At 37.0% G+C, this 20,125-nt stretch overlaps 1 protein-coding gene across 1 annotated transcript in view; it reads right to left on the bottom strand.

Moving 5' to 3' along the window:
- Positions 1-3,533: 3,533 nt before the first annotated feature.
- amon (prohormone processing protease amontillado) overlaps positions 3,534-20,125 on the bottom strand; it is a 535,895-nt gene continuing 519,303 nt past the window's right edge. The window contains exons 9-14 of the mRNA XM_071597507.1: positions 18,103-18,315; positions 12,069-12,169; positions 6,664-6,897; positions 4,849-5,013; positions 4,162-4,279; positions 3,534-3,938 (exon numbers count right to left, since the gene is read on the bottom strand). Of these exons, the coding sequence (XP_071453608.1) occupies positions 3,762-3,938; positions 4,162-4,279; positions 4,849-5,013; positions 6,664-6,897; positions 12,069-12,169; positions 18,103-18,315 (1,008 nt within the window). The 3' untranslated portion in view covers positions 3,534-3,761. The remainder of the gene's footprint in view (positions 3,939-4,161; positions 4,280-4,848; positions 5,014-6,663; positions 6,898-12,068; positions 12,170-18,102; positions 18,316-20,125) is intronic.

Here is a 20,125-nt window from a genome sequence, read left to right on the forward strand (position 1 = left end):
TCTGCTTTTATCTCTACTAGTAGTAGTCTATCCGTTGCTTGGGGATGCTTCCTCTATCCTCCAAAATTAGAATAGGGCTTTGTACCAAGCTAAACAATCAAGATGCATATTTGGTGTTTGCCATGCTTTATAAGTGTTATGAATGAGATTCTGTCATTAAAAACCCATGAAATCTTATTTGGCTGGGTTGCAAATCATGGTTAAGAAAGAAAAAAATTCTCCTGTTGGATTATGTATTTGTCAAGATCATGTATACACTGCAAGCCACATCAATTGATGCTTAGGGGTAATTCATATACTATGCAAGAAAGGAGGGGGTTCAATGGATCATCAGTTATGCCCTGTGGGTTTAATATCCTCATCAATGCAGACACTTTTTTCCAGCAGCATTGGCTAAATGTATCATGGATAACATTGGATTATTCTGCTGCCATGTAGACCATAACCACTCATTCCAGAACTAAATGTTTTCCTTTTTAAGGATTATTTGTTAAGTTACACATGCTAAAGTTTTGCCAGAAAAAGGGATATTACCTCTCTATGATGATGCCAATTGTGAGGTGGGCAAATGGACTGAAGGACAGAGGGAACCTAGTTAGGGAGTAAGGTACTAATTTAATGAGTGGAGGGTCCTGGGTGATGCCTCTGAACTTCCATAGTTTAATCAGTTTTGCATGATTTCCTGGATTCCGAAATTTCCATAAAGATTATAAATCATGCAAGGAAAGGAACTATGCTATCCCTCCTGCTCTGAATGTGCAAACACTGTTTGCCAAGCATCATTGAGTTTTGTCAAACCAACCAGTTTAGTAGAAGTGATAGGTTTGATTTGGAATGATTGGGGGCTTGTGGCTCTGAATACGGGATGCTACCCGATCACATTCTGTCACTATTAGGAATTTAGGAAAAATAGATGATAAATTACAGTACATGGGTTGCGAATGCCCCATAGTGGACAAAATTCCTACTGTAGGATGAACTCTGTGAGGAAAGAGATTAGTCACCTAGTAAAAATTAGGCTACATGAATCTTTCATTTATATGGCTAATAAGCAGGTTAAGTACTATCATGAAGTTGTATGCCATGGTACAATCAACTAGGGAGGCCATTTACTTTAAGTTGAAAACATTATTATTACCCTTGTGTATATTTTTGAAATTTTCTTGAATCATACCTTTGATTTCTCAAGTCTAACTTGTGTAGGTTATTGGGTATTAAGCTTGACATGCTTCAATTCTTGCATTTTATTCTTTCAATTTCAAACAAATAATAAAACTATTATTACTAGTGTGCTCATTTCATCCACGAGAAAAATATGTTGAGTCTGCTTGGTGTTGCTTTCTTGATATTGTTCTACTCTTTTCAGATTTTATAATGTTTATTAACTTATGCTTCCCTTGACTCAACCATTTACTTTCATTGGTTATTTATAACTTGGCCTAGTCATAATTACCAGACCAAATGTAGAAAAAAATTTAATTTCTCATTGATTTCCTTGGCAGCTAAGTTTCATTTTATCTTTGGACCTTAATACTTCCTCATATATTGCAACTAGCTAATGAAGTAAGAGTAAGGAAATTAAAAAATAATTGCCCCTTCTAAATGGAGGGCTTTAATTTTTCATTTGAGAAAAGGAGAATTGATAATTTCACCATGACTGCCTGTAATTATGGCAGTTTGTTAGTGTTTCTAACTGCTAATTGTAATATTTATGTATATATTATTCTCCTCTTCTCAGATTTCAATATATGAATAAAAGTGAAGGATTTCTTAAACTAGTTTCTCAGGTATTCATGCAAAATTAATTTCTCTAATTTATATTACTCGAAGACAAAAAAATATTTTAATCTTATAATATTTTTGTTGAGGTATCTTACAAGTATCGAGAAATCACAGTGGACATTAATGGGATGTTTAAATACATACAACCAAACCATAACAACTTATGATGAAAGGGATCATGTTTGCCTGCTTGTAATACTCATTAGCAGGCACACCCAAGTAGAATTATGCATTATTTGGTGAAACAAGTTAGAAATAAAATAATTTGTGCAATAAAACATATTAAAATTCTTTGCTTGATGAAGCATTTTCACAATAAGTATATAATATTTCCTACAATGGTGTTTCTCTGTGGGATATCCTAAGGTTTCAAGGATATGTGTATATTGTAGCACATCAAAATTTCTGAGCTATCATATTTTTCAAAAACTTTCTACCACCAAGGTAACATTTAATGATATATTTTAAGTGTAGAAATACAGGCTGGAGTACTAATATTTGATAATTATATATCCTTTGAAATTACTTTCTCTTTTGTTTATAAAAACAAAATTAATTTGATTAAATTGGTTCCTTTGGTGTTTATTATTACCCGATGGCGTAACTCATTTCTGCATAGAATATGTATCATCTTATAATATTTGTGCTATTTACATAGAGAAGGTTTTAAAAATAATTTCCAATAATGAAAATAATAACTGCAGTTCAATGGGCATACTATACCTGATGAATACCATTTCATTGTTGTAAATTAATTACTTTCAAGGCAAATAAGAATTTACGAAATAATCAAATGAGTGCATGTTTTGAATTTAGCAATTACCTACATATAACTGCTATTACTTCATCAACACTTCAATCATGGGTTTTTTAATGAGCTAAAGAATTTAATTCATTCTTGTGTATGCAAGTGCATTATATATTTTGCAAGTTCACATAGACTTTTGATAGTTCTATCTCAGTAGTTATCCAATTGTTTGTACATAAGTCAATTGCCACACAAATCCATTGAACAAGTTCTTGAGGGCTTTGAAACTCAGGTTGATTTCATAGCTTAATATGATGGGAAATTATAATGAATGTAATAATCATACATATGGGTACATTTTTTTACCTGACTTAAACTATCAGCTTAACAAAAATAGAATGTGAGAGAAAATCCCTCATCAACTTGTTGAAAGATTGTGTTAAAAGAGAGATTCACCATAAGTGTCAATCGACTTGTCTTTTACCAACTAGACTAAAACCTTTTCCAGAAATTGTTTCTGTTGTTAGCCTCCAGAATGGTATCCAATTAAGTAAATCATTGGTCAGTTTTACATATCACTTCTCTGCTCATTTGACCCGTTTAACCTCCCAAGTTATATTTAAGAAACATTTTCAAATATTCATTAGTGGCTTATATGAATAAAATTTAAATCAGACTCTGAATTTTCAGTTGTAATGCCAATTGTAAGATAATTTAATGTTTGTTGCAAATGGTTTTTTTTTATCTTCTGCAAGATTTCTTTTCCTCAATAGTACTACCAAAATAATATAATGCGATGGATCAATATTAACTCTCATGATCACAATCCTCATTAAACTTCATGTCTATATAATTTTATACAATAAAGTAATTTATCATTTGTATTCCAGGCATCAAAGTTGACAGAAAATGGTCAACCCAACAAAATGTGCAATGGCTCATTATGATCCATCTACATCTATCCATAATTATCATCTTCACTCTGATAAACCAAGATATTATGTTTTTATCCATCACATTTTTCCGGCTGGTCATTCCATATCCTTTGGTAAAATTCTTCTCCTTTTTTGTTGTTTTTTAATCATTTCCATTGTCCAGTGTAAGTTTTACACTTTTATTCCTCACAACAGGATTTATATCAGCTCTGATTTAATCATTTTTACCCACATGCTTTTTTTCGGCTTAGTAATCATCTTCCATTGTCGTCACCTCCCTGGTTCCAAGCATTAATCTAACGCATTTTCTTCCTTTTAGCCTCATCTTCATGGGCCTTCTTAACAATTGCCAGCTTTGAGTGAGGGTCTGCTGGTGGTGGAAGAGCACGATATGGAGGATCTCTTGTCCCATGCAACATTAAAGTCCACTCCTTGATAAATCCTGTTTGTGGTACTTGTGAATTGAAGCCAACCTGTGACAAACAAGGTGACAATGATATCAAATCTTATGCTCTATTACATGATGGATACATCAATCTCATACATCAATGCAAATTCATTTTGAAAACTTTCTTGTGATTATACTACAGTTTCCTTAGCCCATGGATAGCTGTTATTAGGTTCACTTATAGCTTTGAAATAATTTCAAAATAATCACTATTGATGATTAACTAAATGTTAAGAATTAGGTCATACCTCTAGTGTCCAGACGCCTTGCGGATACTCTCCCCATGTATGTGTTGTCATGAAGGGCCATTTTGTGAAGCCATCCAACTTATCATCATCATTAACCCGCCTACTTAATATCATAGATCTGTGAATAGATTAGGATTATTACTTACTGGACAAAATTATGGTATTCTAAGTTTTTGACAAGACTTAAATCATTCAAGGGCTTATGCTTAAAATGAGCAATGGGGGCAATTTTGCTTTCAGTAACCAGACCTATTATAAAATTTTTTGATTTACATATATTTTTAGTCTGAGTGCTCATTGGTGTATATTATACCCATCTTGACCCTTGGCTTGAGGAGTAGGTCAGAGGAGAATGTGACTGCAATGGATGCTGTTTTAACTTCATACATATCAGTGATATCATATCAATGAAAAATTAATTATTAAGTCCATGAAATAAGTGAGGAAGAAAGACATATGAGGAATAATAGAAGGATGGGAATATGAGTCCTTGCAAAACATTTTCCAGGGGTGTACCATTGGAGGAATGGGAAGAGGGGTGAGCAATCACCAGAGCATTCTAGATCACCCAAAATATGAAATTAGTATTCATTAGCATTAGTATTCTAGTCAATCATAGCATTGGCCTTCACTAAGTTACACTCTTGAAAATCATTCCTTTAGAAATTTTCCATGATGTGTACCAACCTTGTGCCCATTGGTGATGAGAGAAATAGCTCCACATCTCCCCTCCGTGAAGCATTGAGAGTGATGACTGCTTGGACATGCTCAAGGTATCCAATTTGTGTTTCTGTTCCCTCACATGCTCTTGTTTTTATCTTCAACTGTAAGGAACGGCTGCTTGGTATTTCCCTGTGACAAAAAAATTAAAAATCACAGTAATTGTAAATTCCATCTATGTAATGAAATATGTATTTGCTTACCAAATGCCTAAAATGTCGACCATTATTTCCAATTTTCTCAATAAATTGACGTTTCACAGGATAAACTTAGTTTTTCAATGTTATTTGGTACAATGAAATCTCATTACCCAAGATGAGATGGGAACAGGAATTCTCTTATTCATGACTATAGTGTTCACATTTGCGGGATTTTCTCTGGTGAATTTCACAACCCTTGCAAGTGGAGCTAATAATTTTTATACATTTTGTGGAAGTCATCATGTTAACCATGCCCTTAATGATGTTAGTTCATTTTCAGTGACTTCTCTCTGCATGTTGCTATTGAGCCTAACAAAGATGAAAATTGTGACTTTCCAGTCCAAGTCCAACTGCCTTCCACGTTATCGAAAAAGAAATCCTTACTGGTTGCCCAAACATTTTATGATGCATCATTTCATCAGGGTTTAGTTTTTTTGCACTATGTTACACATTTAATATCTCATGAGTAAGTAATAATGTATTGCTTACTCATTGCTCTCTGTAGCTGTGGTCGCAAGGTCTATACACATTTGTATTCTTATATTCATGGAAGCCATGAATGAAAATACTCATTAGTGCCAGAATGTGGAAAGTGTACATGTATATGTGCCTTATATCCATTCCTTGTTAACAGGATGAACATTCTGCAGAAATGATAGAAAAAAGATTTGTATGCATATATGTATGTTATGTTTGTCATATGCAGTCAAGGGATGGAGATTGATAAAGAGAAACTTTATCTCATAATATTATTATATAAGTATTAAAAAAATCAGAAACACAATAATCAGCTTGAAGATCAGTTTGGTAGGAGCTGGTAGAGTTCACCCAAAACTAAATTCAATGGCATGTGAAATCCACACATCAGGGTAGGAGGGCCAAATCGTTTCCCTGTGGCACCTATTGTTTCCCAGGAAGTTCTGGTACCCAGAAAATCACACAGCTTGAGCAAAGCTGAGGGTGACCCGAAAGGCTTGCCCAGTAATTGAACCTGAGCTTTCCCCCAGTCCTGGGTCAGCAGTCCAACACTCTACCCCTGGACTACCACATCCATTTATAAAGTATATATGAATATAAATTTACAAATTTGTCAAAGGATAAGACAACTTCCTATCAATATCATGTATAAAATAAAAACCCGCATGCACAATTAAAGGGTTAAATTTGACTTGCAAACTTAGTGATTATGCTAGCATCAGCAAAATGAGAAAGTAATGTTATTTCTTTGGAATATTAAATATATTAATAAATAATGAAATATTAATATTTATTTCTAAGATGAATTTCTTTAAAATGTTAATTGACTTACAAGCTACTATTAAGAAATAAAAAGTACTGGGAATCGCATGTATGAAAAAACAATATTGTTTGACAAACAGGGCATACAATAATCAGACTTGCTTGATGCACATACTTAAAATAAACATATTCTCAGTATTCAAGGAATAACCCCTATCCCAGGGAATAACCTATTCCTGTAGATGATGTAAACAAATTCACAATTGTTTTCATTCCATCATGAGCTAAATATATGTGAATATGCATATTCATGTACATGAAATAGTGGAGCCCTGGTACTTACTTTATTTCTGTCATGGATCCAGCTTCACAGTGAAACCTTGCGGGAACAGTCTTCCACTGCTTGGCAAGTGCGACCATGGCGCCAGCGTCAAGGACCCCAAAACCAAACAGGTGGTTGAACTCCAGCCCAACACCATTCATTGTCCAGTGGAACCGTCCCCGGGCATCAAACAGGGAGTTGCGTTTTGAGGTCAGGACTGTCAAATGTTGAATATCCCTCCAGGTCAGCTGGGGACTGCAGGAGGAGAACATGTTGGTAAGTGAGTCACGATGTCTTTGAATAAATTAAGAAATTTACAGTTTTCTGGGATGGAATTGTCTAATTTTAACTTATTAATGTGCTTGTATATACTGTTTTGGATAACTATCATCCAATGCATGCCCTGGGGTGAGGTTCATATTGACATGGAATTTGAATGAAGGCAATCACTTTAGAATAAAGTATATCACTTGGAAAAAACCTCAGCTTCAATTCAAGACAAATGAAAACAATATCTTATCCTTTTTTATGGGGGTGTGTGTGTTGATGAATGGAGAAGCACAATGAACGATTTAGAAAACTAATTTCTGCTAATCATACAAGAACTGAAAAGAAAATGTCAGGTTGATTTATTTGAAAGATTCAGGTGCTATGATTAGTGAATGGAAGCATAATTAATAACCAAACAAATGTGTTGTTGTTAATTATGTCTCATAATTTGAAGTCTAGGGAGTGTACATATGTTGAAAATCTAGAGAAATAGAAATTTCCATGAAATCCTCTAGGAGAGAGGAAAATCAGTCAAATATGCTGCTGTGATGGAAGTGTTCAAACTATTAATTGCCAATAAATTACCTACTAGTTATTTATTGTAGGTACCCATATCTTTTAAAGTGATAATCTCACGGTTGCAGGTATAACTACAATGGATTTTATTTCAAACGAGTATTTTTTGTCACTTGCGCAGGTGTTGCAAAGTTAAAGAGTGGTCTGTTTTCAATGCTATTCTTTTTTTCTGTTATCAAACATTATGATGTTAAACTTTAACAGTGATGTAAGCCCTACATATTTTTTTAGACATTTAGACAAAAAACATTTGGCTATTGCCTGGTAGTATTCGTTCCGATGACAATTTATGAAATATATAGTCACACAAATAAATTCGTATTATAGAGGGCAAAAAGTTAGCTTATGTACTTACTTAACTTTGAATAATGCGAACATACAAACAGGTATGCTTCATATATGGCATGGTTCCATTTAAAAGGCTAGCAAATCTCTCAAGAAGTTTTCTTGGGTTTCCCACTGGGTCAGGTTGCAGTGCACCGACGTTTCGAAGGCTGACTCTGCCATCGTCTTCAGGGTGAACCCTTCAGGATCAGACTTCACCCAGAAGATGATGGCAGAGTCAGCCTTTGAAACGTCGGGGTACTGCAACCTGGCCCGGTGGGAAACCTGAGAAAACTTCTTGAATACCATATGCCGGGAAAACCAGAGATCCTTCATTAGCAATAACCTGTATGTTGAATGAAATTATTATATATTCATTATATGTATACAATTTTAATTTCTCCAACAGACTGATGCAATATTCTGCTTAACCAGATGGGAATACTAAATTAAGTCAGTGGAAAAATAATGATTATTAATTCAGAACATGGAAAAGATTGACATAGGTTATATTCTGCCATCCAGCTAAAATGCGACCACAGGGCAAACAACTTTCATGCCCGTGGTGATGGAATTCGAACCCTCATCGTTGAGTTCCCATGCTGAAATGGTAGCTACAATGACTTCTTAATGTTTATTGAAAATTTCGACCACCTCATGCCTGTCTGCAATGTCTCAGTTAAATTCGCATTTCGGGGTTTGTAGTTGTAGCAAATTAAGGCAGAGCAGGCTTAGCTCGGCGTGATGGAAACAAATTGACTCCCGTGAATATTTTGTTCCAAGCTCTCGCTCGGCTTTCCGAATTTACAATAATAAGGTGTTCGAAATGTACGTTAAATAAACGAAGTGTAATAATAAATACCTTTAATTCGTAGGACGGGTAGTGGATGACGAACTTATTCTTGCCTCCTTTATTTCTACTTTTAAAAATTCCACTCGCAGTATTTTTCTTTTGGCGTAAAGGAATGCGAAGTCACCGGTTAGATGGAGGAATTTTTTAATAAAAGTGCCACTTCCAACGAAATATTCCCTCCTCCCCCATTTCCCCATTTTTCCCGTGGGCAAACGGGGCTGGGGGGTGGCGAGAGGTGGGGCGTAACGGGGGGCTTCCCTTAACTAAGAGGGGCACTCTGCAAATTCGGGAAGACAAGAGCGAACGGCCTAATAACGAGCGGTTTGAGAGGGCTGACGTTTGTCTTTTTTCCCTTTTTTGTCGTTTGCGAACGAGGATGGGGGATTAGGTGGGTGGGGGAGTGCATGTGCTGTGGCGAGGGAGGTGGTGGTTAAGATGGATGGATCGATTTTAGGTCGTGTTCAGATTTCGTTGAAATTTGGCATTTACGTTCCCGAAGGCCTTCAATATGTGTGCGCCGGTAAAATGGTATATGTCCGGGTTAGTTTTTCTCTCGGTTGGCGATACAAAGGTTTTTCAAAGATTTAACCGACGTGACCTTATGGCGGATGTGATGTTTCTGTTTCAATTCATCCATTCAGATGTTCACCAGAAGGGTTCAAAGATAAGCCATGCCAAAAGATTCATATCTACTTTTAAACCGGCACACCTCGCCGATCTTGATTTACATATTAATTCGCCGAAAGCGAATTTTTTTCTTGCGTTTTCAGTTTTCTTGCGAATCAAGCAGACTCAAAACAACTTTTGATGATATAAAGACGAAAAAGGGGCAATACTTCTTTGGCCGTATCAATATTTACCTCATATTGTGGTGTTATCTAATAATGAATCCCGTTAATTGAATTAGTGAATGCTAATTAAATGCGTTATTGTACAGCATCAATAGTCCCGGGAAACATTATTATGAGCAAATGATTTCCACCCATTTTGTTTTTACGTTTCTCATGACAGTAATAGCTCGCCGGCTTACAGAATTATCTTTAAATAAATGTACAATCTTTTGATAAACGCAGAAGTTCATTATGTAATCTTAATGACCTTTAAATTTCCAGGATTACGGAGTTTATGGTCGATTTTACAAAATTTTTGGATACCAAGAGGCCCTCAAATTAAAAAATTACAAGAAAATTCAACGAAACTTAATGACCAGCAATTTTACTTGCCGGCCACTTCCAGAGTTAAGGGTGGAGAGAGGGACGTGCGTTGTTGACTTTTCAATAACGACCGCAGAAATAAAAGAAGTATTGAGGTTACAGCTATATAAGGGGTTAGGCGATAATTATCTGATATATCGAGCAATATCGACTGTATAAAGTAAAATCGACCGTATCGCTAATATTACATCCGTCGTTTACGGGCCATATGGTCACATATCAACGGGGATAGCATCGCCGCTGTCGCGTGGAAGATTATAGTTATAATATCTATGGCTACCAGACGTCTGAAAATTACTGAATATATACTCATTTTAAGAGCATCCTGGGACGTCCATGTGGGATTTTGATTATTGTCCGGAATTACTCATTTAACACAAAAATATGTCAATGAAATTCGGGAGCATGTGTGTTGATATGCAAGATTATGAATTTAAAGTGTCTTATTTCTTGGAAAAAAGTTCCTCATTTTTTCTAAAATTTCAGTTACATTTTCTGCAATCAACATATAAAACCTTCAAGCTATTTTCATATCGCTCTCTTCTCATCTCTCACTTGCTTCCAAAATATCACGCAATAAGTCTTTATAATTGTAATCGTCAATTTTTTCTTTGGTGTATACCGTCTATACTGTCATATCGATTGTACCGCTTTTGTTGCCAATATAACATTTTGCTCAGGTCGACGATAATTTTCGATATATCGTTTCCTGACTAATTGCATGATATAATTATCCATATCTAGATAAAATGATATCTATGCGGGTGTTTTCTCGTATGGCAGAAATCCATGTTTTGGAGATGGACCTGTATTGGGGTGGAGAGAGGAGGAAATGCCGGAGAGGGGGATGTGGAAAGGGGAGAAACGGTGGTGAGTGGCTATTTCGCACGATTATAGCCTGGAATGTGTTCGTGGCGCCAGCTGCCATCCGTCACGCTTCTGCACTCGAGATAATTAACAAAGGAGATGTGAGTGGAAAAACAAATGTTCCCTTCCCACCCTCCCGAACAAAAGTTGGGATTTGTCAATTTCGGGAGGTGAATTCTGGGTGAGATCTCACCATTCACGTCGCCATTGGTAACGTCAAATGGCCGAAGACTTGACGTTATGTTGCGTATGTCATCCCACCTAACGCACTTTTAATACACTGTGTACCACGCATCCTCACTCTTTTTTTTACCTTTTCTTAAGATGCCAATCCACGTTAAATCAGCTAAGTGCATGATTGTGCTCTGTTGGTCGGTCTTCATTTCAAGCAGAGATTTTTAAATTGTTCAATTTGTGCACTGATATTTAAAAGAAAAATAATTCGTAGGGATTGTGTTACTGTACTTTCCGAATTATTTTTGGACAAGAAAAATTGATTTTGTCAAAATTACAGCTCAGGATCACATCATTAGAACACCTTTTAAAATATTCTTTTCTCTTATGCAGTCGTGGGCGTAACCTGAGTTCTAAAGTCGGGTTAATGTGCAGTGAACAACGTTAAAATATCCAAACTTAATTTTGTTATTACGAGCACTCACATAGTCCCGGGAACCATGGAAAATCTACCCTAAGCTAGTAGACTACTACTTATAAAAAAACTTTAGTATATGGTGTGAGGAATCGGAATCCAGGGGGGGTCGGGTGGGAATGATAGTCCGATTAAATTATAGTAGTGGAAATTGATAGTGCAAACTTATTTATCAGAGTTGTTTAGAATTCCCTCAAAGTTACGCCAGAGTGCGTTAGTTTTTTAAATTGTCAATAGCCAGCGAATTCTCATGCCTCCGCGGTGGTCCAAAAGTTTTCAACAGAATTTCCGTCGTGCTCTGAATGCACGTTGTAGGAATGTTCCTTTCATTTTTGTACTTTGCAACCGTTGTTAAATAATGAATTTCTCCATTGCGAAGGAAATGGCAATTTATGGCCAGTAAAACTATTATTTCCGAATAGAATTGGAATAGTTGAAATTTGGTTGTAGAAGTTTCTCATTTGACTCGAAAATTTCCGTTCGTGTCCTTAACAGCTCGCAAACATGCCTCCAGAATTCATTCCGCCAACCATAATGATATGCATGGCTTTGAAGAGTAAGTAGGCACTCTTCGTTTCAATTACTTTTGAAAGTTTTATTTTATTTCTTTGGAATTCACTCGCTGCGACTCGAGGACGTAATTAAGTGACTGAAAATACTTTTGTGTACTCACTTGGCTTCCAGGGCCAAGGCAAACACACCAGCGGCCTCAGGTGCAGCGGCTGACGTCCCAGAATGCATTGTCGTACACTTCCCGTAGAGGTCTGTCGTGGCCTGGAATGAAAGACGTAATTAATTTACAGGGAAATCACTCGGGCAAATAAAAATAAGTCGGTCTTTCTTTTGCCTCGTGAATTTTTACGCTCTTTTGAGAGAGCCATTTGTCGAAGTTCTGAAGAGTACCATAGATATCGCATGGAAAAAAATTCTGGGATAAAATCGGAGAAAAAGAACATGCTATTGGACCCTAGAGAAGACAAAATTAGATATGGATTAAAATTAGTACCGCCGAATAATTTAGGTGCGCTATCCATAGTGTAATAATTTTGGTAGTATCTATCAAACACAAAAAAATGGAACGCAGATCGATTTGGAAACTAGATAAAATACTAAGCAGCGAAAGATTTGCATAAACTTGATTATCAGATTACATTTTTTTTTCGGAATCGAAGTCGTTGAGTGCAATAACTCATACATTTTTCGAAGCCATAAAGGCACTTCCGCTACCACCTCCACTGATATTGTTTTAGCATGATTTTTTTAAGTTCATGATTAATGTATGGGTACCGGAAAAGCCATTAAAAGGATAATGCTCTAGCAAGAGAGACTTTGGCGAAAAGGAGGAACTGGTCAGCATTGCGCAGGGTCGGGAGCTGAATAAAAGATAAGTTGGACTTGTCTTATGGAGACTAAGTAATATGGATTACTATCAGCATGGAAAATGGATCACACAGATGGAGAAGACATTGAGTCAAAGCGGGGTGATATATATCTACGAGAAAATTGTAAGGAATGTGAAAGAGGGAGTGATCTTGGGCGGTGCGAAGCGGGGGAGATTTATTAGTTAAAGAATGCGGTAGTAAACGAGGAATACATTTTCCGAATTAATACAACTCTAATCTTTGAAGTGACCGACGGAAGCCTAAACATACACCTACGAAACCTCGTGAGCCGCCGCAAGGGCGCGTGGCATGGGATTTTAGAACGTCACCAGCCGGGAAAATACATTGGAGGAAGAATCTTGCCAAGAGGAGATTGGTTCTTATCTGTTAGCGTTTTATTATATATTTTTTGTTGATGAATTATGCCATCAGGGAAAGCAAATATTTTTGCCCATATTTTTAATAGTGTAACTCTAACTTTGTAATTGTCTTCTGATTTCCCGATTTGTGGGACTGGGATTATTTCCTTGGCGTCGTATGTAAAATGATTCTGTCGATACATTTTTAATAATTCACGCCCAGCATTGAGTCTGCAGGGCATTCTCTCATTCCAGATAAAGTAAATTATTTGACACCTATTGTCATTTTATTGGCAGTTTTTGAACAAACTGGGAAGGTTTTTTTTTGAATTTTATTCAATTTCCTAATCAGTGTTTTCCGGAATGGTTCAAAAGTGCAGTCGTGCATTGGAGGTAACTGACGTGGGATATACGAGCCATGACACTTTTTCTTCACTGTTTTTGTGGTTTCAGTTCCAATTATGCCCTCCATAAATACTAGTTAACTTGAAATGCCTTTCCCAGGTAAGCAAGGCCCTAGCACCTGAAAACTTATTCAAAGTAACTCTAAAAATGTTTAAATATGTGGTTTTCTTGTATTAAAACGGAAGAATTGTTCATTTTACACGGTATTATGTAAGCAGAAATATGCATTATGAAATATGTATTGGGAACTTTAGTAAAAGTCTTTATTATTATTACTATTACTGTATTCTCCCAAACTGATCGTCTTTTTTTGCTGTTATCTTATTGATTACATGTAAAATTGTTCTAAGGGAACTACAATGTTCAAGAAAAATAAATCATATTTATTATTATTGAGTAGATCTATTCCCTAGGCTAGTGCACAATAGTATGTCCGGGAGAATACTTTTCTGTGGGAGATATAATATCTTTTTTGAAAAAATGAGTTCCCCTCTCTTTACATATGCATCTATGATATATCCTGTGAACCTAGTCCTGTGACAGAAAGGATGGGGTGCTAGTTCAACGTCATTTATCATGTAAATTCTCTGGTGAATCAAATTGGCACCTTGTGAGCCGTGTACTTGGAAGCTACATGGTAAATATTACCTTCTGAGTCTACCTGGGTGTAGCTGCGTATTGATTTTTCATCTATCAGTGCATTATTGACATTTGTAGCTACATTAAGTCGACAACATGCTAACGGACCAAAGGACACCTATGATGTTCAATAAATGTATATTTGAATATTTCACTCGGTAATATACGTAAATAATTTCAACATGCTAACTGTGGATGGTATAAATGGATTGTTCAGGTGCTTTATAGCTATTTGAACTTGTGCAATCAAAGCAAAAGTTAATTACACTGATTAAAAACATTATATTTCTTTAGTTTTAATCATTCTTTCCTCTATATCTGCAAATTCAGATCTTTGCTGAAAAAACTGCGCACTGGACTAACCTGTCGAGCATCGTGATATATAAAAATATGTGATTTGACTCGGAATGTCATGTATGCTTAACGAAAAAGTAGTTGGACACCATATGGTGCTTTTTTTACCTCGTTTTTGGTGCAAAATATTCAATGGCTACAATGGTGTTGATAATCGACAGCGTAACACGATTAAAATTGCCTCCGAAAGCGGGCGCCTGACCAGATTTTAATTTGTTTGTCGTTTGGTCGATTATATTGTTGTCTCGACGCGGATTAATATCGGTGTTTTAATTTTCCGTAAGGATAGGGGAAAAAAAGCGTCTCCGCGGCCGCGTTTTCAATCTCCGATGATCCTTTTGTGATTACTCCTAGCGATCCCGAGTCGCCTTCTCATTGAACTGCGCCCGTGGCTACGAGGCATTCATTTTTTTTCGTTGAAGTCTGTAACTTTCGTCATCAATTCCCCTCCTCTTCCCGGAGGAGTAGCGTCCTGATCCTTCGCTCGAGTAACTTATTTGATCACATGCTCACGTAATATCGTGCTTAATGAGTTTCTGTGCCAGTAACGTGGTATAAAGAAACGGTGACGGAGATATTTCAGTTTCATCACCGATCCCTTCAAGGTGAGCGTAGTTTAAAAACGTATTGTTCATCACGGCTTACTTGAGAACTCTCAGAATGGAACCGATAGGTTGATTGGAAATCTTTTTCTTTCTTTTTGGAAATATCCTGCTGGACCCGTCAAATAAATTAAACGTAACGTCTGCTGTTTCTCTAGCGCGTATTTTTTGAGTCGTGGGTGTGGATTCCGCCTTTGTTACTTGCTAATGTTATAGTTTCACGAATGGCGCTGACAGAGAGGCGGAAAGAAATCCAGAGCAATCAAAATCGCTATGCATTGGATTCCAATTTGCATCAAAGTCCCCTATTCGGCCGACGTGGAAACTCTAGTTTGTAAGTAGGTTGACATGTAGGAGATTCTGGTGTGCCTATGTAATTGATTCGGCAATGGAAAGAGTGGCAACTTCTGCCATAGAAACTCATCATGATTGGGAAATGCATCGATGTACAAGCAAAAGAAAAGGATTTCTATTTTACTTGTTAGGAAGACCGCACATCGAAATATGTCAGGAGCATTTATTTATTAGTAGTATTCTACCGCATTAGGATAGATTTTTGATGGGACTTGAAACCACTCACTACTGTAACTGTAACTAATAAATTACAAGAAAAAATATCCTCAAAACCCATTTTACATTTTGCAATAACTTAGTCATTTCTGGGAAATCTGGAACGTCATTTTTCCGAATTTTGGGGAAGAAGAAGAGGGTATGATATACATACATGTACTATTCGGGAATTTCTAATGCAAACTACATTCCTTATAGTTGTGGTACGATTTCGTGTCCAGCCTAGGCCATCATGTTTGCAAGCCCTGGAGAAAAAAAACTACATTAGGACCTTGGCTGAAGTACAACTTGGGATGGAAGAATTTCGACCGACATAAAATCGAAGAATAGCTTAAATTGAGTAGTTTCAGGCGTGATGTGGTGGAAACCGAACATAATGGATAACCGAAATGAGCCCTTGTCCACTGGATAACAGTACAGATATCCAGTGGAAAAGTACTAATATCAGTTATTAACGAAGAATAGTTTAGTCGAAGAAGGCGTTCATGAAGGCGAGGCAACTAATATATTCAGAGAAACTGAGATTGCAAACTGGGAAGCCGTTAAAACGTTCGTGTGGAGCACCGAGACATGGAACATTAGAGGTGTGGATGGCGAATAGTAGAAGCTTTTAAAACATGTTGCTGGAGGATAACGCTGAAGATCAAAAGGCCCAAAAATATGAGAAACAAGGAATTTAACATAAGAGCAGAAGAGGCAAGGAAAATATGGAGAACTCTACAGAAAAAAGAATTTGAATGGATTGGGCACACGTCAAGGGTCTATGAATTAACTAAAACAGGAGAAGGAAAATTGAAGGGAAGATACCTTGAAAAAGATCAAGCTCCCGAACGCCTACTGCATCAGGAACAACTAAATAGAAAGTGTATGTAAACTCAATTAAATACTTAGGCGTTGCCCTCACTCACAACCTCTCCTTGGTGGAACATACGGGGAATATGTGGAAAAGCTAACACAAAATTAGGCTTTATTGGAAGAGTACTGGGTAAATGTGATGAAAAGGTCAAAGGGAAATGTTATCTTTCGCTGGTTAGACCTCATGTAGAATATGTTGCTAGTATATGGGATCCTCACGAAGTGGAATTGATTGCCGAATTAAATCGCGGGCAGCGTAGGGGATCTAGATTTGTAAAACGTTGTTATGACAAACTGAGTACCGTATCAAAATTATTAGAGAATCTGGATTGGGACTCGCGGAGCGAAGGCTAAATTGCAGATTAATTCTCTTGTATAAATTGGAAGAATGTCTCTTTACCTCATTGTATTACGGCAGGAGAGATCATGTCGATAAAATTCGATAGATTAAGTGCAGAACAGATAGATTTAAAATGCCATTTTTTCCACGAACGATAAGGGATCAGACCAAAATAGCGTTTGTTTGGCCGCGCTAAGAGGGAAAGGTGTTAGGATCAAGGGTGATGTACAATCACCCCCTTCCACACATCCTAGTGGTGGCTCGCAAGGTACTAAATGAAACTAAAAAACTAAAGAGACAAGTACATAGTGCATATTAAGAATGACGTAACATAGAGAAGCTACCAAGGGGAGAGGGAATGCACACTGGATAGAGATTAGAGAAGAATGGAGGGCTACAGAAAACCCTTTTTAGGATTGAAAAACTGATGGTGATATTAGGATTGCCTGTAGTCCTATGATACGTAATGCCGGATGATTAAAAAATTCTATTCCTCTAACGGAGGAAAATCGAAAAAAATGATTAAATGTTCTCGGGGAAAAAGCTGGGAATTGAAATCTAGAGAATTAGTGAAGAAGAAAATGAAGAACCGATGCTATTTCTCGTTATTTGGGCTTCGAATTTAAGCGAACTGCTCTTTGGGATTTTGGCACAGGAAAAATTGCTTCAAGAATTGAGAAAAATTGAGGGAAAAGCTGTCCGGTTAATAAATAGCCACCATGAAAGTACACAAGAGTGCTGCATCACTAGTATTTATCATGTGATGAATAATCGAGGCATACTCGTTGGATTAAACTTAATACGTATGTGTTAATCTTACGATGCTCTGCAGTGACACTTGTAAACTTCTCTCTGTTTTCTAAAAGCATTATTGGTCTAATAGTTAAATAAATTACGGGACCCAATATTCATTTGTTTTACCGTGACAATTTTCAGAAAGAAAATAAATACCGGTCAAATGTTTTTGGTCAAAATATTTGGTCAACTGTTTCTCATCAATAACCCCCCGGATAGTTCGTATGCTTCAAATAAATGATTATCATGTGATATTTTCTCTCAATTCTTTATCAGTGCTTAGACATAATTATGTTCTCCTAGGTATTGACAAAAGATCAGAAAATCGAAGATATTGAGGGATTCGAAATTACCGCACGAGCCACCTTACGGATCGCTTACCAGCTTTATTATTTTTTCAACTCACCACTCCCGTGTTGGGGTCCTTGGCTCCGTTGCTGAATGTCGAAGCCAGCGTGGAGGAGCACGACTCGTCGTAGTGGGCGTTCTGCCCATCGTTGATCGCGCTGTTAATGGAGACCGTCCACATTGAGGCCGCGTACCCATCGCAGTTGCAGTCATCATCACTGCCCCCGTCACCGCTGGCCCACACGTATATGTTCCCGAGGCCACCCCGGCCCTGTGGAGAGAACAGTTATGGAAAGGATAAGTCATCGTTCGGACACCAGGTAGGGTGAACAGATTCAAAATCTTGCTCTTGAGCTGACAATGGTAGATTTTTGCGTATCTATAAGAAAAAACAAACAAAATGTAATGGGAAACGAATGTTGTACTTCTATGAATGGTGGAGGATATGGCTGCGGAAATTCTTAAAGGCGGGAGAAATTCGTAAAGGCAGGGATACTTAAGTGGCAATAACATGCTGAAAACGGAAATAGAAGGGAAGTTATTGGATAAATGAGGTACTGGGAAGAGGAGTAGACATTTCGGATGAAGTTAAGGGATTATGCAGAGCTAAAGAATGAGTTAACATAATTTTTAGCATAGGTTTTTAAAAATGCCATGTTGGTTAAGGATTTAGGAGCGTAGTATGTAGTCCCAAGATCCATCAAAAACCTATTCTAACCCGGTAGACTGCTGCTAAAAAATAAGATAAAACATCACTATGTTTTCACACCCTAATTTTTACTTCACCGACCAAAGTTTCGACAAGCTTCTGTCATCATCAAAGTTTAAAATTTACGTTGTGATATTTTTTCTTATGGCAATTACGAATTACCTCAAAGTGACGCTTGGAATTTAGTCTTTCAGATTTTGGGGTGTTCATAATCGGGAAAACTGAATGATAAATAGAAGAAACAATAGCAATGTCTAAAGTAGCATGCACGAAGAAAAGCAAATTATTAAGTAATCGGTTGGATTTGGCACGCGAGGAAGAGTTTATTCAAATGTCATATGTGGATCGTGATACTGTACCGATGTGAGGCATGATTTGTGAGGAAAAGTGATAGAAAAAGGATTTTTAATGTGATTTTGGAGAAATATGGTTGAGATAACGTGGTCGGACAGAGTAAGGGACGAGGAGGTCCTGGGGCTAATCTGAGAAGAGAGGCTTGATTGATGCTTTCATAAAGAGAAACGAGAACTGGCTTGGACATGCATACACTTAGAAGGGACTGCTTGATGAGGGATGTCTTGGAAGGAACGGCCGACGGAGCTTTGAGATGGGGAAGGAGAGGACTTAAGTTAACGTTAAGTGGACGTTCTGAGGAGGAATACTATGTGGAAATGAAGGGAAGGGAACACGATAGGGAACTGTGGCGAACCAAACCAGCAGAAAACTAATGGTCATGATCGTTGAGCTCTGAGATAATTGTACTCTCAAATATGAAGGACAAACAACTACAATGAAAATGTTTAATTTTTTTATGCTAAATGAAATTTTCACTCTCGAAACTCACGTGTTGTGATTTTCACGTGCAAGTTTCGATAATTGCTCGAAGTTTTTGAATGTTTCGCGTGAATGTCACAGACTGCGATCTTGTCAGAATTGAAGTATTGGTCACCCTGTTTGCAATAAAGGTAGAATGTAGTGGTTAATTACTTATCGCAGAAAATCTGAGAAAAGATTCAGAGAACTGCGGGAAATACTGCAACAGTTACTAAAACGGAGTCATCCGCTGATATGCCCCTAAATGTGAGGATTTCTCGCGGTAAAAAAGTCATATTGAGCGGTATATGAATCCGCTCAATGAGAATGATTATTACGCTGTGGAATTGTGCAATTTCGATTTTCCTGGGAAAAGAATATTTTGTCCAAAATACTGAAAAGAGGCATTTTTCGTACCACATTCCACATTCTCAAAAAGAGTTTGGTATTTTATAAGTTTAATTCAGTTAATGGAGTATTATACCCCGAAATGGGGTACCTGTGGCCACCATAACTCTAAGAAAATCTTCTTTGCATGCATGTGGATATCGTTTGAGAT

Source organism: Hetaerina americana, unplaced genomic scaffold, assembly GCF_022747635.1.
Source record: "Hetaerina americana unplaced genomic scaffold, ioHetAmer1.1.p SCAF_9, whole genome shotgun sequence".
NCBI classification, from domain to species: Eukaryota; Metazoa; Arthropoda; class Insecta; order Odonata; family Calopterygidae; genus Hetaerina; species Hetaerina americana.